This window comes from Pelophylax lessonae, assembly GCF_965119305.1.
Source record: "Pelophylax lessonae genome assembly, chromosome: 2".
NCBI classification, from domain to species: domain Eukaryota; kingdom Metazoa; phylum Chordata; class Amphibia; order Anura; family Ranidae; genus Pelophylax; species Pelophylax lessonae.
The window spans coordinates 215395207-215419370 of NC_138769.1; the positions used below are offsets into that span (position 1 = coordinate 215395207).

At 40.6% G+C, this 24164-nt stretch overlaps 1 protein-coding gene across 1 annotated transcript in view; it reads left to right on the forward strand.

Moving 5' to 3' along the window:
* The window catches only part of CCDC80 (coiled-coil domain containing 80), a 219726-nt gene that overhangs the window by 171923 nt on the left and 23639 nt on the right, over positions 1-24164 (forward strand). Inside the window, exon 6 of the mRNA XM_082245975.1 lies at positions 18727-18830. Within this exon, the coding sequence (XP_082102101.1) occupies positions 18727-18830 (104 nt within the window). The remainder of the gene's footprint in view (positions 1-18726; positions 18831-24164) is intronic.

Genomic DNA, 24164 nt, shown 5'->3' on the forward strand with positions numbered 1-24164 from the left:
GGCGTCTCCGGCAGCAATCAGAGCGGAGGGGGGCTCCTCCTATACTTACAGCCAATTTCAGCAAGGGGTAAGAGATTGTCTATAGTACGCCAATCAATGGGAGGATGAGCAAGAGTTCCATGTGGACGAATCAAGGCACTAAGACAATAAAGCATGTAGTGAGATGGCTAGGGGTCAGCACGCCTGTTATGGTAAGATGTGGATCCCAATGGGATGCGGGGCTATAGCCAGCATATATTAATGATGATTGTATGGCAATTCATGGATGGCTGGTGATCACTATAGATGTTCCCATGTTTACATTGTTGGTCCACACAGGAGCCCTATGGCCCCGCCCAGTGCACATGGTCATGGGGGAGGGATTCATCCGGTTCCTGATGCACAGGACGAAATTCGCTAACTGGGTGATCCTGTCGCCACCCACCCAACATTCTCTGACTGAAAAATGAAAGGAACCAGGCAGAAAATTGTCAGAAAATCCAATCCCATGCAGGCATTGTTTGGTTATTCTGACAGCTGCTGGTGATGGCTTAATATTTATATTAAAATTTTTATGTTCTTTACATTCTGTATTATGAGCTCTTTTATGACTGCATAATATTGATGTTTTGATTCTTGGTTTTCTACTTTGTATTTTTTTTATATTTTTATTGTAATGAACCTACACAGGTGGTGATTTAAGCTGGGGAGCTGTGATTAGCCTTTATATACTGGTTGATCTTATTTCCTTAACTACTTCATTACCCGTATATGTGTTCTACCGGCCACACATGATCACAGATAGGATGGTATGACTAATTGAATAATTGTCTTGTTATTTACCTTTGTATAGTATATATCTGTGCTCTGATTTGGCGGTCATTTTAGCTATGATTAATAATCAGTAAAGGTATGAAACACATCGGTGGCTGCTGTTATCTTTACCTCCTGTTGCTGTATGGACAGTTTTAACCTAATAAAGGTATTTGCATTGGAGTGCGGCCATCTAGATCTTTCCATTCTCACAGCTTTACAGTGGGGAGATCAAGTATTTGATACACTGCCGATTTTACAGGTTTTCCTACTTACAAAGCATTTAGAGGTCTGTAATTTTTATCATAGGTACTCTTCAACTGTGAGAGACAGAAAAAACAAAAACCCAGAAAATCACATTGTATGATTTTTAAATAATTAATTTGCATTTTATTGCATGACATAAGTATTTGATCACCTACCTACCAACCAGTAGGAATTCCGACTCTCACAGATCTGTTATTTTTTCCTTAAGAAGCCCTCCTGTTATCCACTCATTACCTGTATTAACTGCACCTGTTTGAACTCGTTACCTGTATAAAAAAAGACACCTGTCCACACACTCAATCAAACAGACTCAAACCTCTCCACAATGGCCAAGACCAGAGAGCTGTGTAAGGATATCAGGGATAAAATTGTGGCCCTTCACAAGGCTTGGATGGGCTACAGGACAATAGGCAAGCAGCTTGGTGAGAAGGCAACAACTGTTGGCGCAATTATTAGAAAATGGAAGAAGTTCAAGATGACGGTCAATCTCCCTCGGTCTGGGGCTCCATGCAAGATCTCACCACGTGGGGCATCAATGATCATGAGGAAGGTGAGGGATCAGCCCAGAACTACACGGCAGGACCTGGTCAATGACCTGAAGAGAGCTGGGACCACAGTCTCAAAGAAAACCATTAATAACACACTACGCCATCATGTATTAAAATCCTGCAGCGCACACAAGGTCCCTCTGCTCAAACCAGCACATGTCAAGGCCCATCTGAAGTTTGCCAATGACCATCTGGATGATCCAGAGGAGAAATGGGAGAGGGTCGTGTGGTCTGATGAGACAAAAAATAGAGCTTTTTGGTCTAAACTCCACTCGCCGTGTTTGGAGGAAGAAGAAGGATGAATACAACCCCAAGAACATCATCCCAACCATGAAGCATGGAGGTGGAAACATCATTCTTTGGGGATGCTTTTCTGCAAAGGGGACAGGGCAACTGCACTGTATTGAGGGGAGGATGGATGGGGTCATGTATCGCGAGATCTTGGCCAACAACCTCCTTTCCTCAGTAAGAGCTTTAAAGATGGGTCGTGGCTGGGTCTTCCAGCATGACAACGACCTAAAACACACAGCCAGGGCAACTAGGGAATGACTCCGTAAGAAGCATCTCAAGGTCCTGGAGTGGCCTAGCCAGTCTCCAGACCTGAACCCAATAGGAAATCTTTGGAGGGAGCTGAAAATCCGTATTGCCCAGCGACAGCACCGAAGCCTGAAGGATCTGGAGAAGATCTGTATGGAGGAGTGGGCCAAAATCCCTGCTGCAATGTATGAAAACGTTGTCAAGAACTACAGGAAACATATGATCTCTGTAATTGCAAACAAAGGTTTCGGTACCAAATATTAAGTTCTGCTTTTCTGGCGAATCAAATACTTATATCATGCAATAAAATGCAAATTAATTACTTAAAAATCATGCAATGTGATTTACTGGATTTTTATGTTTTAGATTCTGTCTCTCACAGTTGAAAAGTGCCTATGATAAAAATGAGATACCTCTACATGCTTTGTTTTAGGAAAACATGCAAAATCGGTAGTGTATCAAATACTTGTTCTTCCCACTGTATATGCAGAGCCAGCACCCTTTATTGCATGGGGGGAGGTATAATTGTAGGACCGACACCTGGAGTGGTACATCACTTTTTGTCAGAATACAGTAGCAGCAGCTGGAGATTTTTTCCATCCAGGCTGTATAGCATGGATAAAGAAATTTGGGATTTTGTTTTTATTCAGCCTTTCATTTAGATTGAATGATAAAATGTAACTATGAATGGCCAGCTTAACTCTATGACTACTTTACACATCCAAATAATTTTGCATACATATTTCTAAAGACATACAAAAATTTTTTATTTACCACATGGTTTTATTAAAAAGAAAAAAACCTGATCTGAATGTATAATAGGCTGACATACTGTACAACATTATTCAGGTGAACATTATTGCCGGTGAGTGCCTGTTTTAATCTACAGGCTGAAGACTTGCTTTCGATGAACCTCCAGCCTGCATGTGATCACTGTGTTAGAAATGACAGTGATCATATGATAAGTAACCACTCTGAACCACTACATTCTTGATTGTCAGTGGTGCTATCGGGTAATACTGACAGCTGGGACTGAACGCTAGCGAATTTACAAAGGGTCGGCTGTTGACTCGCCAACAAAAGAACATTTACTAACATGCCCTTAGTATGAGGCATCATGTTGGGTAACATTAATATACAGATATACTTATTGCAGGAAGGAAGGGGTTAGGTACAATTTACCCCTAAGCAAAAAAAAGATAGGCATAGCCTAGATCAGTTAGAATAAATCCCCTTGTGCTAAAGAATTGGACACCTATCCCCTTGTAATAAGTCAGCCAAGTTCAGTACCTGATAAGCCTTCATTCATTTATACTTTCTTTTAACTGTGTCATTGTGATGTTGTACTAAAATGTTAGAATGGTAAGAACTTGAAAGCTGTGTTCCAGCTGTGGAAAAAAGAAAATACTGCAGCTGCTGACTTTAATATATAGACACTTACCTGTCCAGGGAGCCCACAATGTCAGCACCCCAGACAATTTTCCATTCACTCTAAGGGAAACCGGCAATTAAGTCCTGTGGCTTCTCAGTCGGTTTCCTACTGTGCATGCGCAAAGCGTGCTGCGCATCCTCATTGGTGTGGCGGCGGGGAAAGAGAGAGGGGACGAAACTTCCAAGGGACAGCGCCGCAGGGTTGTCTTTCGGAAGTGGGTTAGGGTACCTGTCAAAAACAGGTACCCATTTCCCCCTCCCCCCTAAAAGATGCTAAATGTGGCACCGGAGGCAGTGTTGCCAACCCCCGAGAGGGAAATTTACTGGCAGAACGTCCAAAATTTACGGACGGCACCAATTTTTTACTGGCAGTGCAAAAATGTACATAAACAGGCTGTTTTCAGTGCTAAACCGTGCAAATATCAATACTTAAACTATAAACATGTAGATAGAGCTATTAGCAACGTGTTTAGGTTAAACAAAAGTCAAAAACCATATTTCTCCATTAACATGAAGATCAGGTTAATATAACCCAGCCAGCACAGCGTTCCCCCATATATCAGAGTCCACTGCATTCTCCTTTACATCAGAGTTCCCTTTTAAATCAGGGTCCGCAGAGTTCCCTCTTCGCACTGTAAGGGGAGAATCCTGCAGACTCTGATGTAAAGGGGAACGCCAGGAACTCTGATGTGGGGGGCAATCTTGTGACCAGAGACCACCTTACACAGTGGAGTGAATACATTAAGATATGGGGGGGTTACTAATATAGAGGGATCTTTATATCAGTGCCCCCTTACATCAGTGACCCCCCCCCCCCATCAGACTGGTCTGGCGGCTCTGTCACTGACCTCCTCTCAGGTGCACTGTGCAGGGCTCAGTCAGATGGCCCCTGTCTCCACTCCGCAGGCCCCGCACATCTGACTTCTCCTGTGACCCCCCATCCTGGCAGCGCTCTCACTCTTGACTCCTCTCCAGAGTCCAGACTCCCCTGCAGACATGATAAAAGACAAGAGATGGTCAAAGACTGCGGACATGGTACAGGAGGTGGTCAGAGACTGCGGACATGGTACAGGAGGTGGTCAGAGACTGCGGACATGGTACAGGAGGTGGTCAGAGACTGCGGACATGGTACAGGAGGTGGTCAGAGACTGCGGACATGGTACAGGAGGTGGTCAGAGACTGCGGACATGGTACAGGAGGTGGTCAGAGACTGCGGACATGGTACAGGAGGTGGTCAGAGACTGCGGACATGGTACAGGAGGTGGTCAGAGACTGAGGACATGGTAAAGGGGGTGGTCAGGGACTGCGGACATGGTACAGAGGGGTGGTCAGGGACTGCGGACATGGTACAGAGGGGTGGTCAGGGACTGCGGACATGGTACAGAGGGGGGGTCAGGGACTGCGGACATGGTACAGAGGGGGGGTCAGGGACTGCGGACATGGTACAGAGGGGTGGTCAGGGACTGTGTACATGGTACAGGAGATGGTCAGAGCTCTCCACATGAGTGTCCTCCTCCTAAGTCCCCTTCACCTCTCCACAGCCACAAACATCAGTGACATTACTAGTGCAGAGTGAAGCTGTGACTCTGCCTGTGGAGAGGTGAAGGGGGCACAGGAGCAGGACACTGATGTCCTCTGCCCCCTGACTCATCTCTCTACTCCAGTCTGCTCCTGCTAGCTGTCGGAGGCTCGGAGCCCCAGCACTTACCAGTCCTCTGCCTCGGCTGTCAGTCTGTGACTGCTCTGTCCACTCCACCAGGCATCCATTTAGCGGCAGCATCTCCTAGTCCACTCCAGATAGAGTGACTCTGCATGGCCGGTGCGGCGGCGGGAAAACTTAAATTATGGCAGGGGCGGGGGCGGACTTAGGGGCGGGCGCAGGCGGGCAGTGCAGTGACACTCGTCCAACGAACAGTGCGAGTCTGGCAGTCTGCATCGCTCGCTGCGAGTGCGAGAGTCGAGAGAAGAACTCGGGCATCTCCGGAACTGCGCGCCGCGCATGCGCAGTTCTGACAGTGCCGCCACCGCAGTAGATTTACGGGCACTTTTCTCCTGCTACGGGCATTTACGGGCAGGAGAAAAGTGCCCTTTTTTTACGGGCTGTCCGTAAATCTACGGGCGGTTGGCAACACTGACCGGAGGGGGGGAGGAAGCAGATGAGCCGAACTCCGCTTGAAGTAGGAATCTTTAGACCACTAATATGTGTTTGGTTGTGGTTACATTTTTTTAGGTCATATCCAAAAATATATCTTAGATCAGTTTCCCAAACATGTCCTCAAGTCCCACCAAATGCTTATAGTTTGTAAACAGCCACAGAGGTAATTAACCCGGATTGCTGAAACACTGAATTCCCTAGCTATGTATATGTGAGGGTACTTCACTGTTTGTAGGACATTTGGGGGACAGCTATGGGAAACAGCTTTGTACAGAATAATTCAATAACAGAGTATCAAGTGTGAGCAGTTAACCTTTATCTAATAAACATCATCTAACATCGAATAAACATCAGTGTGTTCTGTTTTAACAAAGAGGTCAAATGAAGCTGGAATGCTATTGGTGTTATATATCTGGATATTGCAAAAGAATTCTTTTATTGTCTCTGTAATTCACCAGGTGAAGAAGTAAGGCTAGAAAATGGGGGGGGGGGGGGGGGGGGATCTTACGCAGAGGAATAAACACAGAATAGCCAAGAATTGGTTTTAGAGATAGAACTTTGTATTTTTTGTAAACTATAATTACATGTATATTTGTACTTGTATATCATATGGTATTGTACATGCATTGTACAGAAGGATTTCAAAGTACAGCTTACCAATCCTTAGATGTAGTGGTTGCTTTAATTTTCTTTTTTCATATTAAATATATTTTTTGCAAATATAGAAAAAAATCCTGCAGCCATTTTGGAGCCGGCTGTGACTTTGTTGAGACTCACACTTGGCTCGCCGTTTTGTATGTATGAAATCTGCCAACTGTGGGAAATTACATCTTTATCACCTAGAAATAAGGAAGTGTGAGCGCATACTTGCTGAAAAGGGTATCTGATACTTCAAAAAAGAAAACAAAAACTTGCAAATGTGTAAAAGGAATAGGGGGGGCATGTTGTAATTGTGGGTAATGGTTTGCTTTAAATACTCTGTAGCTGGGGAAAAGAGGTATGTTTATCATTTATAATAGAGACATCTCAATCCCCAACCATATGAATCATCAGTGAAAAAAACAAACATGTGATTGACTTACAACACTAATTGGCAAGCTCTGCACTAGCCTTACCCACTCAGCGTGTTAGACAACAAAGATTTTATACATATTTGTATTGGGAGTTGGGAGAAACAGGAAGATTCCCTCCCCTCTCCTTGTGAGATCAAATGGGAAAAAGTATTTTTTTAAACCTAGTCAACTATGCAACTGCTGACCACACAGACATTTTTCAAAAGGTCGGTTGGTCTGGCAACACATGATTAACATTTAAAATGTATGGCCAAAAAAAAAAATCTAGAAACAAAATTAAATAAAATTGGTGCCTAAGACAAAAACATTCTGTTTAGTTTTATAATACAGATTTCTGAATTGGACAGAAGTGAAAAGTTTAAATCACAGCAAAAGAAGTTTCATTGCGCTTTGTGATTTGGAACTATATACAGGAGTGTCCAAACCACAACAGAAAAAGCTTCTAGGGTCTAGGTTTCCAAGAACACACATGGAATCCAGAACTCCTGATACAAGGCCAATGGTGAGGCCAATATGCATGAATATGTCTTAAAATATCCTTATTAGCTTCATTTGTTTTTGATAGTTGTATGTTTTTTTCTTAATTATTTACCTATGTCAATTCCTCTTAAATATACTAGGATTACAGACGCCATAAACCAATGGCTTGCTACAGCCTAATACAGTTGCAATGGGTTTACTTGCAGTTTCACACTTTTACATAATAATTAAGCAAAATAAAAATGAATATCCTGAAATATGTATATCCCTCGCGCCTATGGGTAGGTTAAGTATGTTCTAATAAATTAATTAATTTAGGTGGTAATATTTAAATAAATAAATAACTTATATTTGGTAGTAATAAATATAATAAAAAATGAAAATAGAAATAGAAATGCAGTTGTTATAGGGAAAGTAAAGAATAATAGGAGTAAGGCCACAATATAATGGGGCCAGCTATAGCGCTTGCTGTGAATAAACCACTACTGGACAATTGCTTGTAAATACAGAAGATGGTTACAGAATATCATGAGGTTAGTAGGCCTTGGGGTGTATATAATACATTAAACCTTAATAAAGTGCTTAATACTGGTGGGAAACCTTATATTTTAAAGGTGTATAAATATAAAATAACAATGGGTGATAAATATCAAATGCCTTATAATGTTAATAAAGATAAAATAATATAATAAGTATGCAAGTATATATCATTTATAATGCAATTTAGAATAACAGAACTAAAAAGTGATGGAAGGTGCTATTATTGGTGATTCAAACAAGTGAAAAAAAGGAAAAATATATATATGAAAAATGTATAAATATTTGCAAAATAGTTCATAAATAATAGTTCATAAGTGACTTCAGGTGCAAAATTGCAGGTAAATCTTGAGTGCAAAGGGGCAAAAAAAGTGCTGGTTCTCTGTGTTGGATCTTCCAATAATCCAGTGCTGGTACTTGGTGTCACCGTGGGGGTTAATAGAAGAACACACTCACCAGAAGATGTGGTTCCCATATACCTTATGGTATTAAGACCTGTAGCGCTTGATTGGCCCCTTGGGCCAGAATGGATACTGCTGGGCTTTTTAGTACCACCATACTCCGGATTTCCCTCTCCTGGATAATCTTACTCCACAGGGTCCGGTCAGGGTATGAGGAATAAAAAAGGCTCCAGATAGTGTATTACCATAAAAAATATGTTTTAATAAGATTTGGTAAATACACAGTACATATAAAAGTAAAACCGCCAGCTAAAATGGTGCCCGTGAGTGGAGAGCGGTGAATTCCACTCAGGCACCCGTGACGTAAGCAGCGTGCGTTCCACCCTACGCGCGTTTCGTCAGTCCGTATGACGTCTTCAGAGGTATTTTGTATTTATACACCTTTAAAATATAAGGTTTCCCACCAGTATTAAGCACTTTATTAAGGTTTAATGTATTATATGCACCCCAAGGCCTACTAACCTCATGATATTCTGTAACCATCTCCTGTATTTTACAAGCAATTGTCCAGTAGTGGTTTATTCACAGCAAGCGCTATAGCTGGCCCAATTATATTGTGGCCTTACTCCTATTATAATAATTAAGCAGTCTATGGAATACAAACTACCAAAACAGATAAGCATATTAGTACTACAGCTAGAGAAAATCTATTAGACAAATTGGACATTCCTGACAAATACACAAATATTCTTTAGTGCCAGCGCAGAAATTAGCCAGTTCTTTGGTTTCCTATTTTTTTACTGCCATGCAGTAAATCAAACCAACGTAGAACACAGGAATTTGAGGAGATTGGCCCAAGCACTTATCATACATTTATAAAAGGGGTTCCCGCTTCCTCAATCAATGTTTGCTTATTTCACATTTTTTAAGTGCTTAAAGAGGAAGTAAACCCTCCTCTACAACTTGTACCTATAGGTAAGCCTATGATAAGGCTTACCTATAGGTACTGTAAATATCTCCTAAACATGTACCGTTTAGGAGATATTTACCTTACATGTCGCCAGTGACGTCACTGGCGCATGCGCTCTGAAGGAACGGCCGATCGTGCCGTTCCTTCAGAGCCCCATGCCGTGACTGTCAGCTCTAGCGCGCGTGCGCGGGAGTGACGTCACCGCGGCTCCGGCCAATCAGATGGCCGGATGCCGCGATCCCGGAAGACGGGCGACTAGACATGTCGCCCGTCATAGAGGTGAGTGAGCGGCACGGCGGGGGCTCGTTCTGAGGTAAGTATTGCATAATGAGCTAATATGCGATGCATACTAGCTCATTATGTCTTTCTTTTGCAGGGTGTAAAAAAAAAAAAAAAACTCTTTAAGGAAGTGTTTCGTTAATTGCTTATTTTTATAGAAATATTATTATTATTATTATTATTATTATACAAAGAAACACTCCTGCATTTTGCAAAGCATGAGAGCTTTTCTAATTATAAAAAGACAAATAGGGGGAGATTTACTAAAACTGGAGAGCTCAGAATTTGGTGCAGCTGTGCGTGGTAGCCAATCAGCTACTAACTTCAGCTTATTCAATTAAAACGAAAGTAAACCAATCAATTTAACTTTTTTTAAAAAAAGCTAAATTTCTGGCACTTGCCAGGAATGTAACTGTCACATTGGTTGTGTTCTCAACCAAACTGTCAAACCATCCAATGGCTGGTGTCATAACAGATCACGTGTGCAGCATCATGGCAGCTGAACATCAGAGGCCAAGATGGCAGCTTCCTTGGCTGAAAACAATAGGAGGTTTCAGTTTTAGTAAATCTCCCCCATACTGTCTAGTTTCTTGGAAACACCTAGTTTATAAGTGATCAAATCTGGCTCTTTCTTCCTGCTTCCTCATTCTGGCAAGCACATAAACATTAGACATTATCTTACCTGTATGTTGGATTTTGTAAATCATCAGCTTCACAGCCCCTAAGCTTGTTCTACATAGGGAAGACTATCACATAATTTATAGCGCGACTGGGTAACCATAAAACAGTAAGGCGTTGTCTATCGGTTCCTCTAACAATTTGATGGCATGACATTTCCTGGATAAGAGGTACCCGTTACCAAGCCTGAAAAGTATGCTCATTGACTTATTTCACACACGTTTCCAGAGAAGAAGATAGAAACTTCTCTTGCTTCCAGGATCATGTGGTGCAAGGGGATCTAGGAACTACAAACTCTTACCCCAGAAGGCTTGAATGAACAACTTAACTTGACTTGTTTCCTTTAATGCTGTCCATGGCTTGCATACAGGCATTAGACAGTGGCTCCCCAATTGTATGTACACTCCACAGTATGGACATGATCTGATGTTCTATTCCAGTGGCCAATGCCCTGTATTGATCTCTTTGGGGACCAGGGACATGTTACAGTTTTTACTGGTGACCCATTATCAGGATTGGTGTCATACTCCTAGCCCTTGACCTTTGATTAGCCACCAGACTGTTTCCTTTTGGTATAGTGTAGGTTGTTTTCTTGTGCTGTTTTACTGCATGCCTGAACTTTACAGGTCTACTGCATATCAACCTGTTGCTCTAGCATAGGTTTAATCTCTTTTTGTGCACATTTTTTTTTATATTTATCTTTATTTTTATGACATAATTTATTTTATTTTGATGTAGCTTAGCTTAGGTTTAATTTATTTTTGTGCAGATAGTTTATTATCATTTTTTTTATATTTATCTTTATTTTTATTATATAATTTATTTTATTGTGATGTATACTTGTTCTTTGCATCAGCAGTTGTAGTTGCCAGTGTTGCTACTTTAGTTTAGGGCTTTCTAATTTTTAAGCTACTTTTTCTGTCCCCCCTTTTTTGCTCTATTGCTTTTTACTCTGTAACATTGTCCGTCCAGCCCTGATGTTTAATTTTTGAGTCAACATGTTTAAGTACTATCTTGCCTTATAACGCTCTGCTCTGCAAACCACATGCACTGGGAGTTACGTCACATTCGGACTTCCCCACTCTGTCCCGACTCTTTGGTAATCTACTATTGCCCGCATGTTCATTGCATAAGCATTAGCCTATGCAGATATGATCCATCTGTTTTATATATACTCTTTTACGTTTAATACGTTTTTATGCATAACTTTTCTTCTTAGCTAGCTTTCCTACTGTTGGTATTTGGGGCTCTGTATGTTGCTAATGATTACAGCTATGTGACATGACGTTTTGAATTGACACAGTGGGTGTTTTTATATTTTTGGGGACGGGTTCATGATTGGGTTTATTGGCATAATAGATACTGTCTTATGCTTTGTGAGTTGCTTTAGTCCACACAACACTTTATGTTATAACACTTAGTGTTAGCTCACAACTCCAGTGCGGTTTAGAGCACTGTCATTTTTTTTTTTATATTTTATATTTTTTAGAGTTACACACATTTTTGGTTGTGCTAATTGGTTTATTAGTTCATAACATTTATATTTTTTGCAAATCTGTCAAAATCGTCCTTTATCATTGCATTTGTTTTCTTGAAAATCATTAATTGCAGAAGAAGTTTGGGGTTATAAAAAAATAAACACACATAGCTACATCTTTGCTAAAGCATCAGTGTTATGCTGCAGCTGCCCCACATTGGCTCTAGGCCCTAGAACTAAGTGATCACCTGGGCCCTACTTACTCCATTCTGATTTATTAAGAGCGAAGAGCAGTAACTGTCAGTCACCGATCTCCACTCTGCCCCTCCAGAGTTCACTGTAGCATCGGGTTGGGGAGGGGGCAGGCGCAGCTGTCAATCAGGCAGCTGGGTGAATCCCACAAATATGGTCAGGATCCTTCTAGAGCCCAAAGCCGCTCTGTGACCTCAGCTGATAGTGGGCAATAGCCCGCTATCAGCTGACTCTGGGTCACAAGAGAGCAAAAGTAATTGCACTCCTGTGACCCTATAAGAGAAGTATGGCCATTCTCTTTTAGCGATCAATGTAGGATATTTCCATCTACGTAAAGTGTAACCAGTTATCCTTGGTTACATCCCAAATCTGCGAGTAGGGAAGTCCACCCTCTGTAGGTGGATGACCACCAATATCATTGGGGGATCCTTGAGGGAAGACTCTGAGATAGGCTTCAGGGGATTTAAAATTTGTGACCAAAAATCAAGCTATAAATACTCATTACTATATACCCATGCTATCCCACCACCCATATCACAGCTACAGAAAAATGTAGGGAATAAGGATGTGATAAAATCCAACTCCAGATTAGTTTTCTTAAAAATACATTTGTCCCTCTTAAACAAAAAAAGCAGCTCGGGCTGCAATACTTACTTTCTGGTGCTGTCATTATTACTACATGAAGTCCTCAGACAGGATAAGTATATTAAAAAAAAAATACCATAAACACGGGTGGGTCTCAAGGAGGGAACTGGGTAGGGGTCACTTATGAGATGAAGATGGAACCCTAAATTGGGCTTTAATCTAGAGAAGAGAGACTAGGTAAATGTAAACTTTGCATTATGTCTCGCCAACGGTGGACCACTAGCTAGTCTTGCACTCTGTATAACAGCAATGGCATCATCTAGACAAAGGCATATTGATAATAAAGTGCAAATGTGACTAGGCTATGGACATTCATATATTTGCATATTCATAACAGGTAATAAATGAAACTTGAAACAAATCTTGACTCAGTTTTCTAGGTACAGGCATTTGTAATTATTCATCCTCAAAATATACAGCAAAAATACTTTCACTTCCAATTTCAGTTCACTCTGCACCCCCTTCCAGCAGTGACTTGGCATTCTACAAGCCTTCTTGTTCAATTATTTTTATTAAAAAAATTTCAATATAAGTGCAAAAATGAGGAGAGGCCTCTAAATGGTACATTCAAAGATAAGTATACACAATAAGATGCATTAAAGGCAAACCTACCGGCCTTCTAATTAATAATTTAAACACAGAGCAGGGACAAAGGACAAAGACAAGGAAAGCTCACTGCTCCAGGTGAACTAAGAAACCTAATGATGTAACAGGTTCCGGCTTCGGCTCGCCTCCGCAGGTAATCAATGTAGAAGAAATGGCTGCACTCCAGATATCATCAAAATTCAGGTTTATTAACCAAACATCCCAGTGTGGCAAACAATGCAGGTAGACGCGTTTCACACACTCCAAGTGTGCTTAATCATTAGGGACAAAGGAATAAGGGCAGAGAAGAGTGCTAAGCCCCAACTTAGACAACTTCACTGCTTCTCTTTTATTTATTTTGTTATTTTTTTTTCCATAAAGATTTTATTGACTCTTTTATTATAAATTGTTCTACAATGTCTGCAGCTATAGAGGTCAGTGAGAACTTGATTAAAGCTAATTTACCGATCGTTAAGAATATATAAATGTGAATGTTCACAGGTTGGTCCTAGCTTCGCTTTAAGGTTTTCTTTTGAATTTTAGGATAGATTTCAATGTACAGTATGTATTTCTTAGCAGTATTGCAAGAAATAAAGTAGCGTTTCATCTTTTATAAAATTGAATTTCTGCAAGTTTAGGCAGGCTAAAATTGTTTAAATGGTCATTTTATGTTTTAATAGTGTACCACTCATAACCATTTGCACTATAGCACCGTAAGATGTGATGAGGGGGAGAGTAAGCACTAAAAACTCAGTAAATTGAGCAATAATTTATTTTAATAACCATGTCGTTAAAAATGATGACTTTAGAACAATTAACAAAAGATGTGATTTTTCCTCTGCAGCCACATAGCATTTTTCTGCGGTGAAACATGCTTTAATATGTTTTTCTGCTGGAGTCTTTTGGATAAAGAGATTTCAGCCTTTTGAACAGGATTTGATCTCCCAGTATGTCACATAACTCACGTCTGTTACTTCAATATACTAGAAAAAAAAAAAACTTCCAGCATCCAAAAGAAATTATATTTTTGCTATTCATATTTTTACAGTAAATTAAATTTGCAAGTGAACTGCTTTCAAAGCCGGCATTGAAATATACAGAAGAAAGATTTTATTGCTTCAGTGCTTGTTGGAAAGCTACCGATAAAGTAGATAGAAAAGCAATTTTCTCTTACAAAAATGTAAGGAATGTTATGCTCCTCTCCATAGGAAATAATTTGGTTTGTGGGCATATAAAAGTAATACTGCATTACAGGTATGTGGACCAAGTAGAACTTAGACAGCAGGGGACTGATACAAAACCTAATATACATGCAACACAAAAAATATACTCTTATCAGTCACAGATATCCAGATATTCAGATAAAGATGCAAAAACAAGATTAGTGCACTTGTAACAACACAAATGAGTACTTTATGTAATCCTTTTCTTTTTGCGCTAACAGTACATTTTTTAGGACAAGCTTTTGATGTTTACTCCTTTCTTTAACTTCCCAGCCCTTTAAGAGGTTTATGATGCCGGGAGGCGGGACATGGCTTAAGATCACGTGACCACTGTGATTGGCTGTCACGGCGGTCACGTGCTCCAAAAACTCCCGATGGCAACGAGTAATAGGGCGCTTTTCATTAGGCGACAGTAACTGTGCTGGGAGCGTGCAGCACGCACGCTCTCAGCACAGATGTATATATAGCTATTCACACAAATTTGTGGTCCCTTGGCGCTAAGGTGCTCAAGAGGCCGCATATTTGCGTACAACCGGCGCTAAGGGGTTAAGGTGCCAGCAGTATTGATACACAGAAAATTGCCAAAATGTTAAAGGATTATAAAAAACCCTAAAGGGCCGTACACACGGCTGAATGTTGGCCTGATTCTATTGAACCGGCTGACATTCGGCCTGTGTGTACAGCAGCCGGTCCAACAGAAGCCAATCATACAGTCGGCTTCTGTTGAAGGGGCATGACCAAAGAGGGCCTGCCAATCTGCATCCGGTCAGTGATCTCAGCCAATGGCTGAGAGCGCTGACCAGTGTGTTCTGGTGGGGGCAGGGGGGCCTTCCTTTTGTCAGAATGCAATATCTCAGCAGGGGAGAGTTACTAACATTCCATAGTTAGTAGAGCGGCTCCTCCTGAGCTCCTTCCTTTTTTTTTTTTAATCAACCCGCTGGGTTGAACGAAAAAATAAAACGAATAGCGTGTATTAGGCTTAAAACTGAACTTCTCCTATTTGCTCTCTTATGGTCTGTTAAATATACAATTTCAAGCATTTTGTTTTATTTGGTTGATAAGTGCAAAAAAAAAAAAAATAATAAAGTTGATCCTATCAGAAAACCACTGGCATCCTTTGTCATGTTTAAACTGTGTTATCTCACTGGGGTGTACGTTTAGTAAACTGAGAAGTTTTCTCTCAGTTCACTTCTCGGCAGTTCTCAGGGAAAAAATATCTCCTCTGGCACCCAGTTTAGAAGGCGGAGAACTTCACTTCTCACAGGGTGATCAGAGGAGAATTTTTTATCTCTGAGAACTGCCGAGATCTGTGTATAACTGGGTGGACTGCCTGTAATCTCACGAGATATTGTGAGATTACAGCCTCCGCTAAGTTTAAAAAGTGAAACTAAAGTTTATAAGAACTCGTAATGACATGTTCTGACACATGAAAACATATCTATACACACACACATGCACAGTATATATACATATATACATACAGTATACATATATATATATATATATATATATACACACATACATACATACATACATATATATATATATATATATATATATATATATATATATATATATATATATATACACTGTATATATACACACATACATACCAGTACATACAGTACATACATACATGCCAATCTGTATGCAATTGCACTGTGTGTTGGCAGATTGTATGCAGATTGTACACCAGACGGAGATCTGCGTGTGTGTGGTGTCCCAGCAGACCAGTCTGCAGGCAAACTGTTGGGTGGTGGCAGGATATCCTTTTTGGTGTGTGGGTGTGGGGACAGTGGGAAGAGTGATCAACACAGGGGTTCTGGCTTGTAGGATAGCTGGAGGAATCCTAGTAGTGTGTGGTAATTGCTAAACTGCTCCCCAACCCTTAGAGTGCACCAGATTGTATGTAAGATTTGTATCTGCCTGTGTGTGGTCAGCCAGCTGGATTGGAGTGGAGTCTCCCTCTAGTGGTGACCGAAGGCAGTGCAGGCTGTGAAAGCTTTGCAGCCAATCAAATTACTTAGTAGGAATTTTCTGTATTTCCGTTATCTTCTTATATTCCCCAGTCACGATTCATCACATCTCGGTTAGCTAGTTGCCGTGGGCGTGATCGAATCGTGACAGATTGGTTTCCTCCCACACTCCAAAGACATGCTGGTAGGTTAATTGGATCCTGTATAAAAAATTGGCCCTACTGTGTATGTATCTGATTTAGGGACCTTAGATTGTAAGCTCCTTAAGGGCAGGGACTGATGTGAATGTGCAATGTATATGTAAAGCGCTGCGTAAATTGACAGCGCTATATAAGTACCTGAAATAAATAAAAAAAAAATTAAAAAAAATGTATATATATTATATATATATATATATACATACACACCAGTACATACAGTATATATACATATATATATATACACACACACACCAGTGCATACAGTATATATATATATATATATATATACACACCAGTACATACAGTATATATATATAGATATATATAGATATATAGATATATATATATATATCTATATATATATATATATATATATATATATATATATATATATATATATATATATATATATACACACACAGATATATATGTGATTGTATAGTTGATGTGTTTCTAACCTGCTGTTGATGTATATTTCACTGCAGTAGGGAGAGTTTTTACTTTCACTTTTGGCCACAGGGACATTCACAGCAGAGATCTCCTATTTCTTCCTGCTATCTCCAACTCTGAGCTGGAGAAGCAGGAAGAGGAGATCTTCAAAGAGAAGCACAGTGATAAGGTGACATCATGTGTTACTAAACTGGCCGTTTCTGTTGCAGTGAATGCAAGCTGTTTGTGTACTGAGATGAGAAGAGAAGACTATGTTCTCCACTACTCTTCTCAGCAATTTAAACCGGCAATGCTCTGAGACAAGCCATGATCATCCAGATCTCGGCTTATCTCAGTTTACTAAACGTACACCCAAGTCTAATCATCCCTCTTAGCTCTTACCTTGGATTGCAAAACAATCTGCCCTTTATGTTGTGGAGATGAGGCAAGGATTCTGTAAGTTAGCAAAAGACAATTGAGCAGGGCTGACACTATTTGTTGTCATTTCAGTTTAGAAAAAGCACTATATTGTCAGTTTGCAACAGGAATTTAGGAGCTAAATTGCAATTTTATCAGATCAACTGGTATTTTTCTGTACCTAAAGAGCTAAAAACCTAACTGTGAAAGTAGGGAGGAAAACAGGGCGATAAAAGTGAACCAGATGAGGAGTAGGAAAGTGGGCTATGTAATGGGGCTAATTCACAAAGGTGGGAATGATCATAAAACTAACTCATAGTTGTTTAGCAAGTTGAAAACCATTCAAACGTAACTTCAATGTAACCATATCTGTTCTAAAACACAGCTATTCCACTATGCTCCTTTTACAGAATAAATAGGTACAAAAAAAAGAAGGGATAGAAAGGTACTTTGTGGCTGATTTAATAAAGTAGAAGATAAAACGCATGTTGAAAAGTGAATGTTTAGTAAATGTGGTGAAGTTATCTTTACTTTGCATACGTAGTTGTGTGCAAGAATAAAAACCAAATTTTTGCTTGCACATAATTGGATCATTAACATCAAGGTAGTTTATTCAGGTGAACATTTACTTTGCAAAGTAAAAACCATCTACCCTTTTAGGACACCAACCTTTACAAACTGCATCAGAGTTACTGTATGTTAATTGGAAAATGCTTGGTGCAAAATGTTCAAAGCCACTGTTACCTGCCCATTCAGAGCAAAGTAACAGTGCCTCCTAATACCATACCTTACTGATCTTTACTTCCTCACCACTTCCCCACCCTGGGTTAGCTCTATTGTTGAAAGCTTAACTGGTGGGGTTATGATGTCACTGCCGCTGTTCCACCCCCCCCCCCCCGGTGCAGTGTCTGGCTTCAGTGATTGGCCGCTGTGGCACTAGCACTATCACATAAGGGATTTCACATAATCCTCCAGTCCAAAAACTTCCATTCCATTAAAACAGAGTGAGGGCTCCGACCAGCGAGTAGGTGGTAAGGGAGTGTGGTTTGGTAAGTATACCTTGCTGAGGTGGTAGGCTAACTGGATGCAATGTTACTTTACCTTCAATGGATTAGGTAGAACCTATCACTCAATACCCAGTGTGAGTGGCCATCATCCCGATTAGTGTGCATATAAAGTCCCACACCATTGGGGGATTTTCCTTTTCCTTTACCTTCAATGGACAACTAAAGTTTTGTTCTAACAAAGTTTTGTTCCATTTTTGTTATATTTTTTTCAAACCTAATAATGATGATTTTATGTCTTCCCTGACAAAAATAAATAATATAGATGATTTAGTGCATAGAAAATGAACTTGTTTTTCTTTTTTTATAGATTCCGCTGGAGAAGAAGACTGCTCATCATATCTGCTGCCAATGATGAAGAGTGGGCATATCAACAGCAGCTTTATGCACTTAGTGGACAAGCTTGTAATATGGGTAAATATCCTGCAATAACATATAAAAATGTAATTTAATTTATTAAAATGGTGATTGTAAAAAAAGAGCAAATCCCAGTTGCTTGTCTATGTGTGTGGGTAAAAGGCTGATTGTACCCCTACAAAAAAAAAAAAAAATAAATATATATATATATATAAAATATATATATATATATATATATATATATATATATATATATATATATATATATATATATATATATATATATATATATATATATATATATATGTGTGTTATTTTATGTATACATATATATAAATATGGGTTCTTCAAAAAGTTTCCACACTTTTTTAAACTTTTTTAAATATTAAAAAGTGTTGGATTTTTTTTGAAGACCCTTCATATACACTGCTCAAAAAAATGAAAGGGACCCTTTTATTCAGAGTGTAGCATCAAGTCATTTAAACTTGTGGGATATTGATCTGGTCAGTTGAGTAGTAGAGGGGGTTGTTAATGGGGTTGAGCTGCTTTGGTGTTAAATGAAATTAACAACAGCTGCACTAGATGGGAAACAATGAGACCCCCCCCCAAAAAAAACAGGAGTGGTTTTACAGGTAGAGGTCACTGGCATTTTATTTCCCTACTCATTTTTTCTGACTGTTTTTCACTAGTTTTGCATTTGAATCACATGTTTAACAAAAACATAAATAAAATATTGCAATGTTATAAAGAATTAAAATAAAAATAGTGCACAAAATCCTACACTACTATACCCACAATTACAAAAGATATCTCATTCCCTATTTATATATGTTAAAACATGTTGTTTGACAAGAAACTTGCTTGTGTCAGTGATCGCAATATTAACCTCCAGCAAGTGTCAGTGCCAGCAAAGATATCCCCCAGTAAATGCCAGCAATAACCTTCAGTAAATGTCAGGGACAGCAATGATAGCCCCTAGCAATAACCCCAAGCAAGTCTCAGGGATTAAATTGATAACCCTCAGCAAGTTTCAGGACCAGAAATAACATCCAAAAAAATGACTCCCAGCACACTAACCACCAGCAAGCACCATATACCCCAGCACTGGTGTTCAGTAGTTTTACTTACCTGCGGATACATCCTGTGAAGCTCCCTTTCTCCGACACTGCTGTCAAAACTATAATTTTTCTGCCAGGCAAGAGATCATTCTGCCAGAAAGAGCAAGGCAAGACAGCATAATTGCAGGCAAAATGCTAGGAATTCTGGGTATACACGTTGAGTTTTTTTCGTTCAACAGACAAAGCTATGTTGATGCAGGGATCTCTCCCACTGTGCCTTTGTATTCTGACAGCGGGGACTCCCCCCCTTAGAATACACAGATCTGCATGTTGGTTATCCAGCATGACCATCCAACAGAAGCTGGTTATTAGACGATCTTCATTTGTACAGGCCATGGTACACACAGACTGAAATCCGCCCAGGGTCCTACTGAACCAGCTGAATTTCGATACATGTATACCCTGCTTAGGCCAGCAAATGTAAAAATGTTCCACAGAATTTCAGCAAGATTCAAATGGAGAACAATAATCATTCAACAGGAACCATGCAGATTCAAATAGAGATCTGGGGAGATCCAGTGGTTTTTGACAAAGAAGGATTGTTCTTTTGAAATGCATTACTGCCCCCTGCAACGCTCCCTCCTTTCAGTATCACATAGGGGTTGCCACAAGTCAGTAAATAGTGCTGTAGGATACCAGGCATTGGCAGCATTTTGACAGCTGTCAAATCTGGTTCCCAATGCTGGCTTGGGAAGCAAAAGCTACCAATGCACATTAATAACAGCTTTGCAGTGTCCACATCCAATCCTTGTGTGTGCTGAATGTTAAGAATCCTACATGTAAGTGTGCTATTTTTAATTGATTAATAAATGTTTCCTACTGTGCTTAGATCAGCAGGGGTCTTCTGGATGAAGGTGCTATGGGGGTGCATAAAGAACTTTTGGGGATGCTAAAGCACACCCAAGCACCCCCTGGTGCCCCACCAAGTTTATCTAAAACTATATGCCTATCTTGCTGTTACCCTTTTTTCCACTGCCATAAACAAAAGGTCACATATACCTACAGTATCTCACAAAAGTGAGTACACCCCTCACATTTTTGTAAATATTTTATTATATCTTTTCATGTGACAACACTGAAGAAACGACACTTCGCTACAATTTAAAGTAGTGAGTGTACAGCTTGTATAACAGTGTAAATTTGCTTCCCCTCAAAATAACTCAACACACAGCCATTAATGTCTAAACCGCTGGCAATAAAAGTGAGAACACCTCTAAGTGGAAAAATGTCCGAATTGGGCCCAAAGTGTCAATATTTTGTGTGGCCACCATTATTTTCCAGCACTGCCTTAACCCTCTTGGGCATGGAGTTCACCAGAGCTTCACAGGTTGCCACTGGAGTCCTCTTCCACTCCTCCATGATGACATCACGGAGCTTGTGGATGTTAGAGACCTTGCGCTCCTCCACCTTCCTTTTGAGGATGCCCCACAGATGGATACATTCTTGGCCAGTCCATCACCTTTCCCCTTAGCTTCTTTAGCAAGGCAGTGGTCGTCTTGGAGGTGTGTTTGGGGTCGTTATCATATTGGAATACTGCCATGCGGCCCAGTCTCGGAAGGGAGGGGATCATGCTCTGCTTCAGTATGTCACAGTACATGTTGGCATTCATGGTTCCCTCTGTATCTCCCCAGTGCCGGCAGCACTCATGCAGCCCCAGACCATGACACTCCCACCACCATGCTTGACTGTAGGCAAGACACACTTGTCTTTGTACTCATCACCTGGTTGCCGCCACACACGCTTGACACCATCTGAACCAAATACGTTTATCTTGGTCTCATCAGACCACAAGACATGGTTCCAGTATTCCATGTTCTTAGTCTGCTTGTCTTCAGCAAACTGTTTGCGGTCTTTCTTGTGCATCATCTTTAGAAGAGGCTTCCTTCTGGGACGACCAATTTGATGCAGTGTGCGGTGTATGGTCTGAGCACTGACAGGCTGACACCCCAGCCTTTCAACCTCTGCAGCAATGCTGGCAGCACTCATATGTCGATTTCCCAAAGACAACCTCCGGAAATGACACTGAGCACGTGCACTCAACTTCTTTAGTGGACCATGGCGAGGCCTGTTCTGAGTGGAACCTGTCCTGTTAAACCACTCTTGGCCACCATGCTGCAGCTCAGTTTCAGGGTCTTGGCAATCTTCTTATAGCCTAGGCCATCTTTATGTAGAGCAACACTTCTTTTTTTCAGATCCTCAGGGAGTTCTTTGCCATGAGGTGCCATGTTGAGCTTCCAGTGACCAGTATAAGAGAGTGAGAGCGATAACCCCAAATTTAACACATCTGCTCCCCATTCACACCTGAGACCTTGTAACACTAACGAGTCCCCTGACACCAGGGAGGGAAAATGGCTAATTGGGCCCAATTTGGACATGTTCACTTAGGTGTGTACTCACTTTTGTTGCCAGCGGTTTAAACATTAATGGCTGTGTGTTGAGTTATTTTGATGGGACAGCAAATTTACACTGTTATACAAGCTGTACACTCACTACTTTACATTGTAGCAAAGTGTCATTTCTTCAGTGTTGTCACATGAAAAGATATAATAAAATATTTACAAAAAATATGAGGGGTGCACTCACTTTTGTGAGATACTATATGTTACCGGGAAACACATAAAAAACAAAAATTGCTGTGGTAATGCTTTTAGGGTCATTTTTTTATTTTTTTATTTTACTGTGCTTGTAGTTCTTTAATCTAATAACATTTACATATCATTTTATATGACTGTAGTTTCCTTTACATTCTGCAAGGGTATTATGAGGAAAGAGAACATTTCTAAACAGTTTTCAGTTTTCCAATGAAGCCAAGAAGAGACAGGAAAGCCTTGTTTGTTCCTTGTTTTGCTTTAGTGCCTAACAGAATGAGCAGCCTACGGATAAGAAATTTGTGTGTGTTCCAGGTGATTAGAGGGTGGCTGCTCAGGGAACAGTTGTAAGTGAAATAATCCAGGACTTCGGCTTTCCAATGGCAGAAACAGAGGCAGTGAAGGAAATTCAGTCCCCACCACTGGAGACCCTGAGAGATATAAGAGGCCAGCTAACCATGCATGCATTAACCATCTCTTACTTTTTCAGGCATTCCAGAATGGAGGCACACATAAATTATATCCATGTAGTAGATTTCTAGAGATTAGCAAGGTACAAAGTCAGGGGGAGAGTAGGAAACGCAAAAGTACTGTACATGTAAACATATACCTCAGGGTTTTCCCTCATGAGTCACTTGGCCAGAATACAAAATAACAACATGCCTACAGATAAAGACCACTGGTCTTGCCAATGTATTTTTGTTCCCTTAAAGGAACATTGGCTCATACTTTTTAATGAGAAGGTGAAGTTAAAATTCTTGTTTCTAGAACAAGAAATGTGAATTAGCTAGATCAGATCTCATATGGTCTTGTCTGATTTATAGGGACCTGAATATCTGTATATACTTCCCAATGTTCTTTCTTCTTTTTTTGCTTTATTGTTTCTACCATGTTTAAAGCAAACCTTTCCTGAAAGAAACTTTGAGACTGCTATTGCTGACTTCTCATTTTACGAATGCTAGTCCGCTGACAGTTCCAATGGCTCAAACACTTTAAATCACACACCCAGAACAAGCATTTTGATAAGGCTTTCTGACATTGACTTTCCTGATTACCGCAAATGCCAGGGGTATAAAAGTTTTACCACCACATCCCTATATTAATCATCAGAGGCGTAACTAGAACCTTCAGGGCCCTGGTGCAAGAAACCATGAAGGGCCCCCTGGACCCCTGGTGCCCTGGGGCCCTTTACTCTCATTGCGGGGTCCTTTATTATGGACCCTTTCACAAGTTCTGCAGTGGGTCCCCTCCCTGCCATCTTGGGGCCTCCCCACGGTGGTGGAATGCCAGGGCCCGGTCGCAAATGTGACCTTTGCGATCCCGGAAGTTCACCCACTGGTGTCAGTAGTTTTTATTTTTTGGTATTTTAATTATATTATTTTTTATAATTTTATTTTATTTTTTTTTTACAATGTCACTGACTATGACTCTGTCCATTCAGAAAAGGAAGGAGCTGGTAAATTACATATTTACCGGCCCCTTCCTGGTTCTCTATTGTGACACATCCCCTGCAGCAGCCAGCAGGAGAGGGAAGGGAGCACAGTGGGGGGGGGGGGGGGGGCCAGGGGAGCACACATGGCCCAGAGACAGCAGAACACAAGTGAACTGGATAGGAGGAGTGGCGGGGGCAGCATACAGAGGAACCAATCTCCTCCATTTTCCTCCTGCAGCTACAGAAGGAAAAA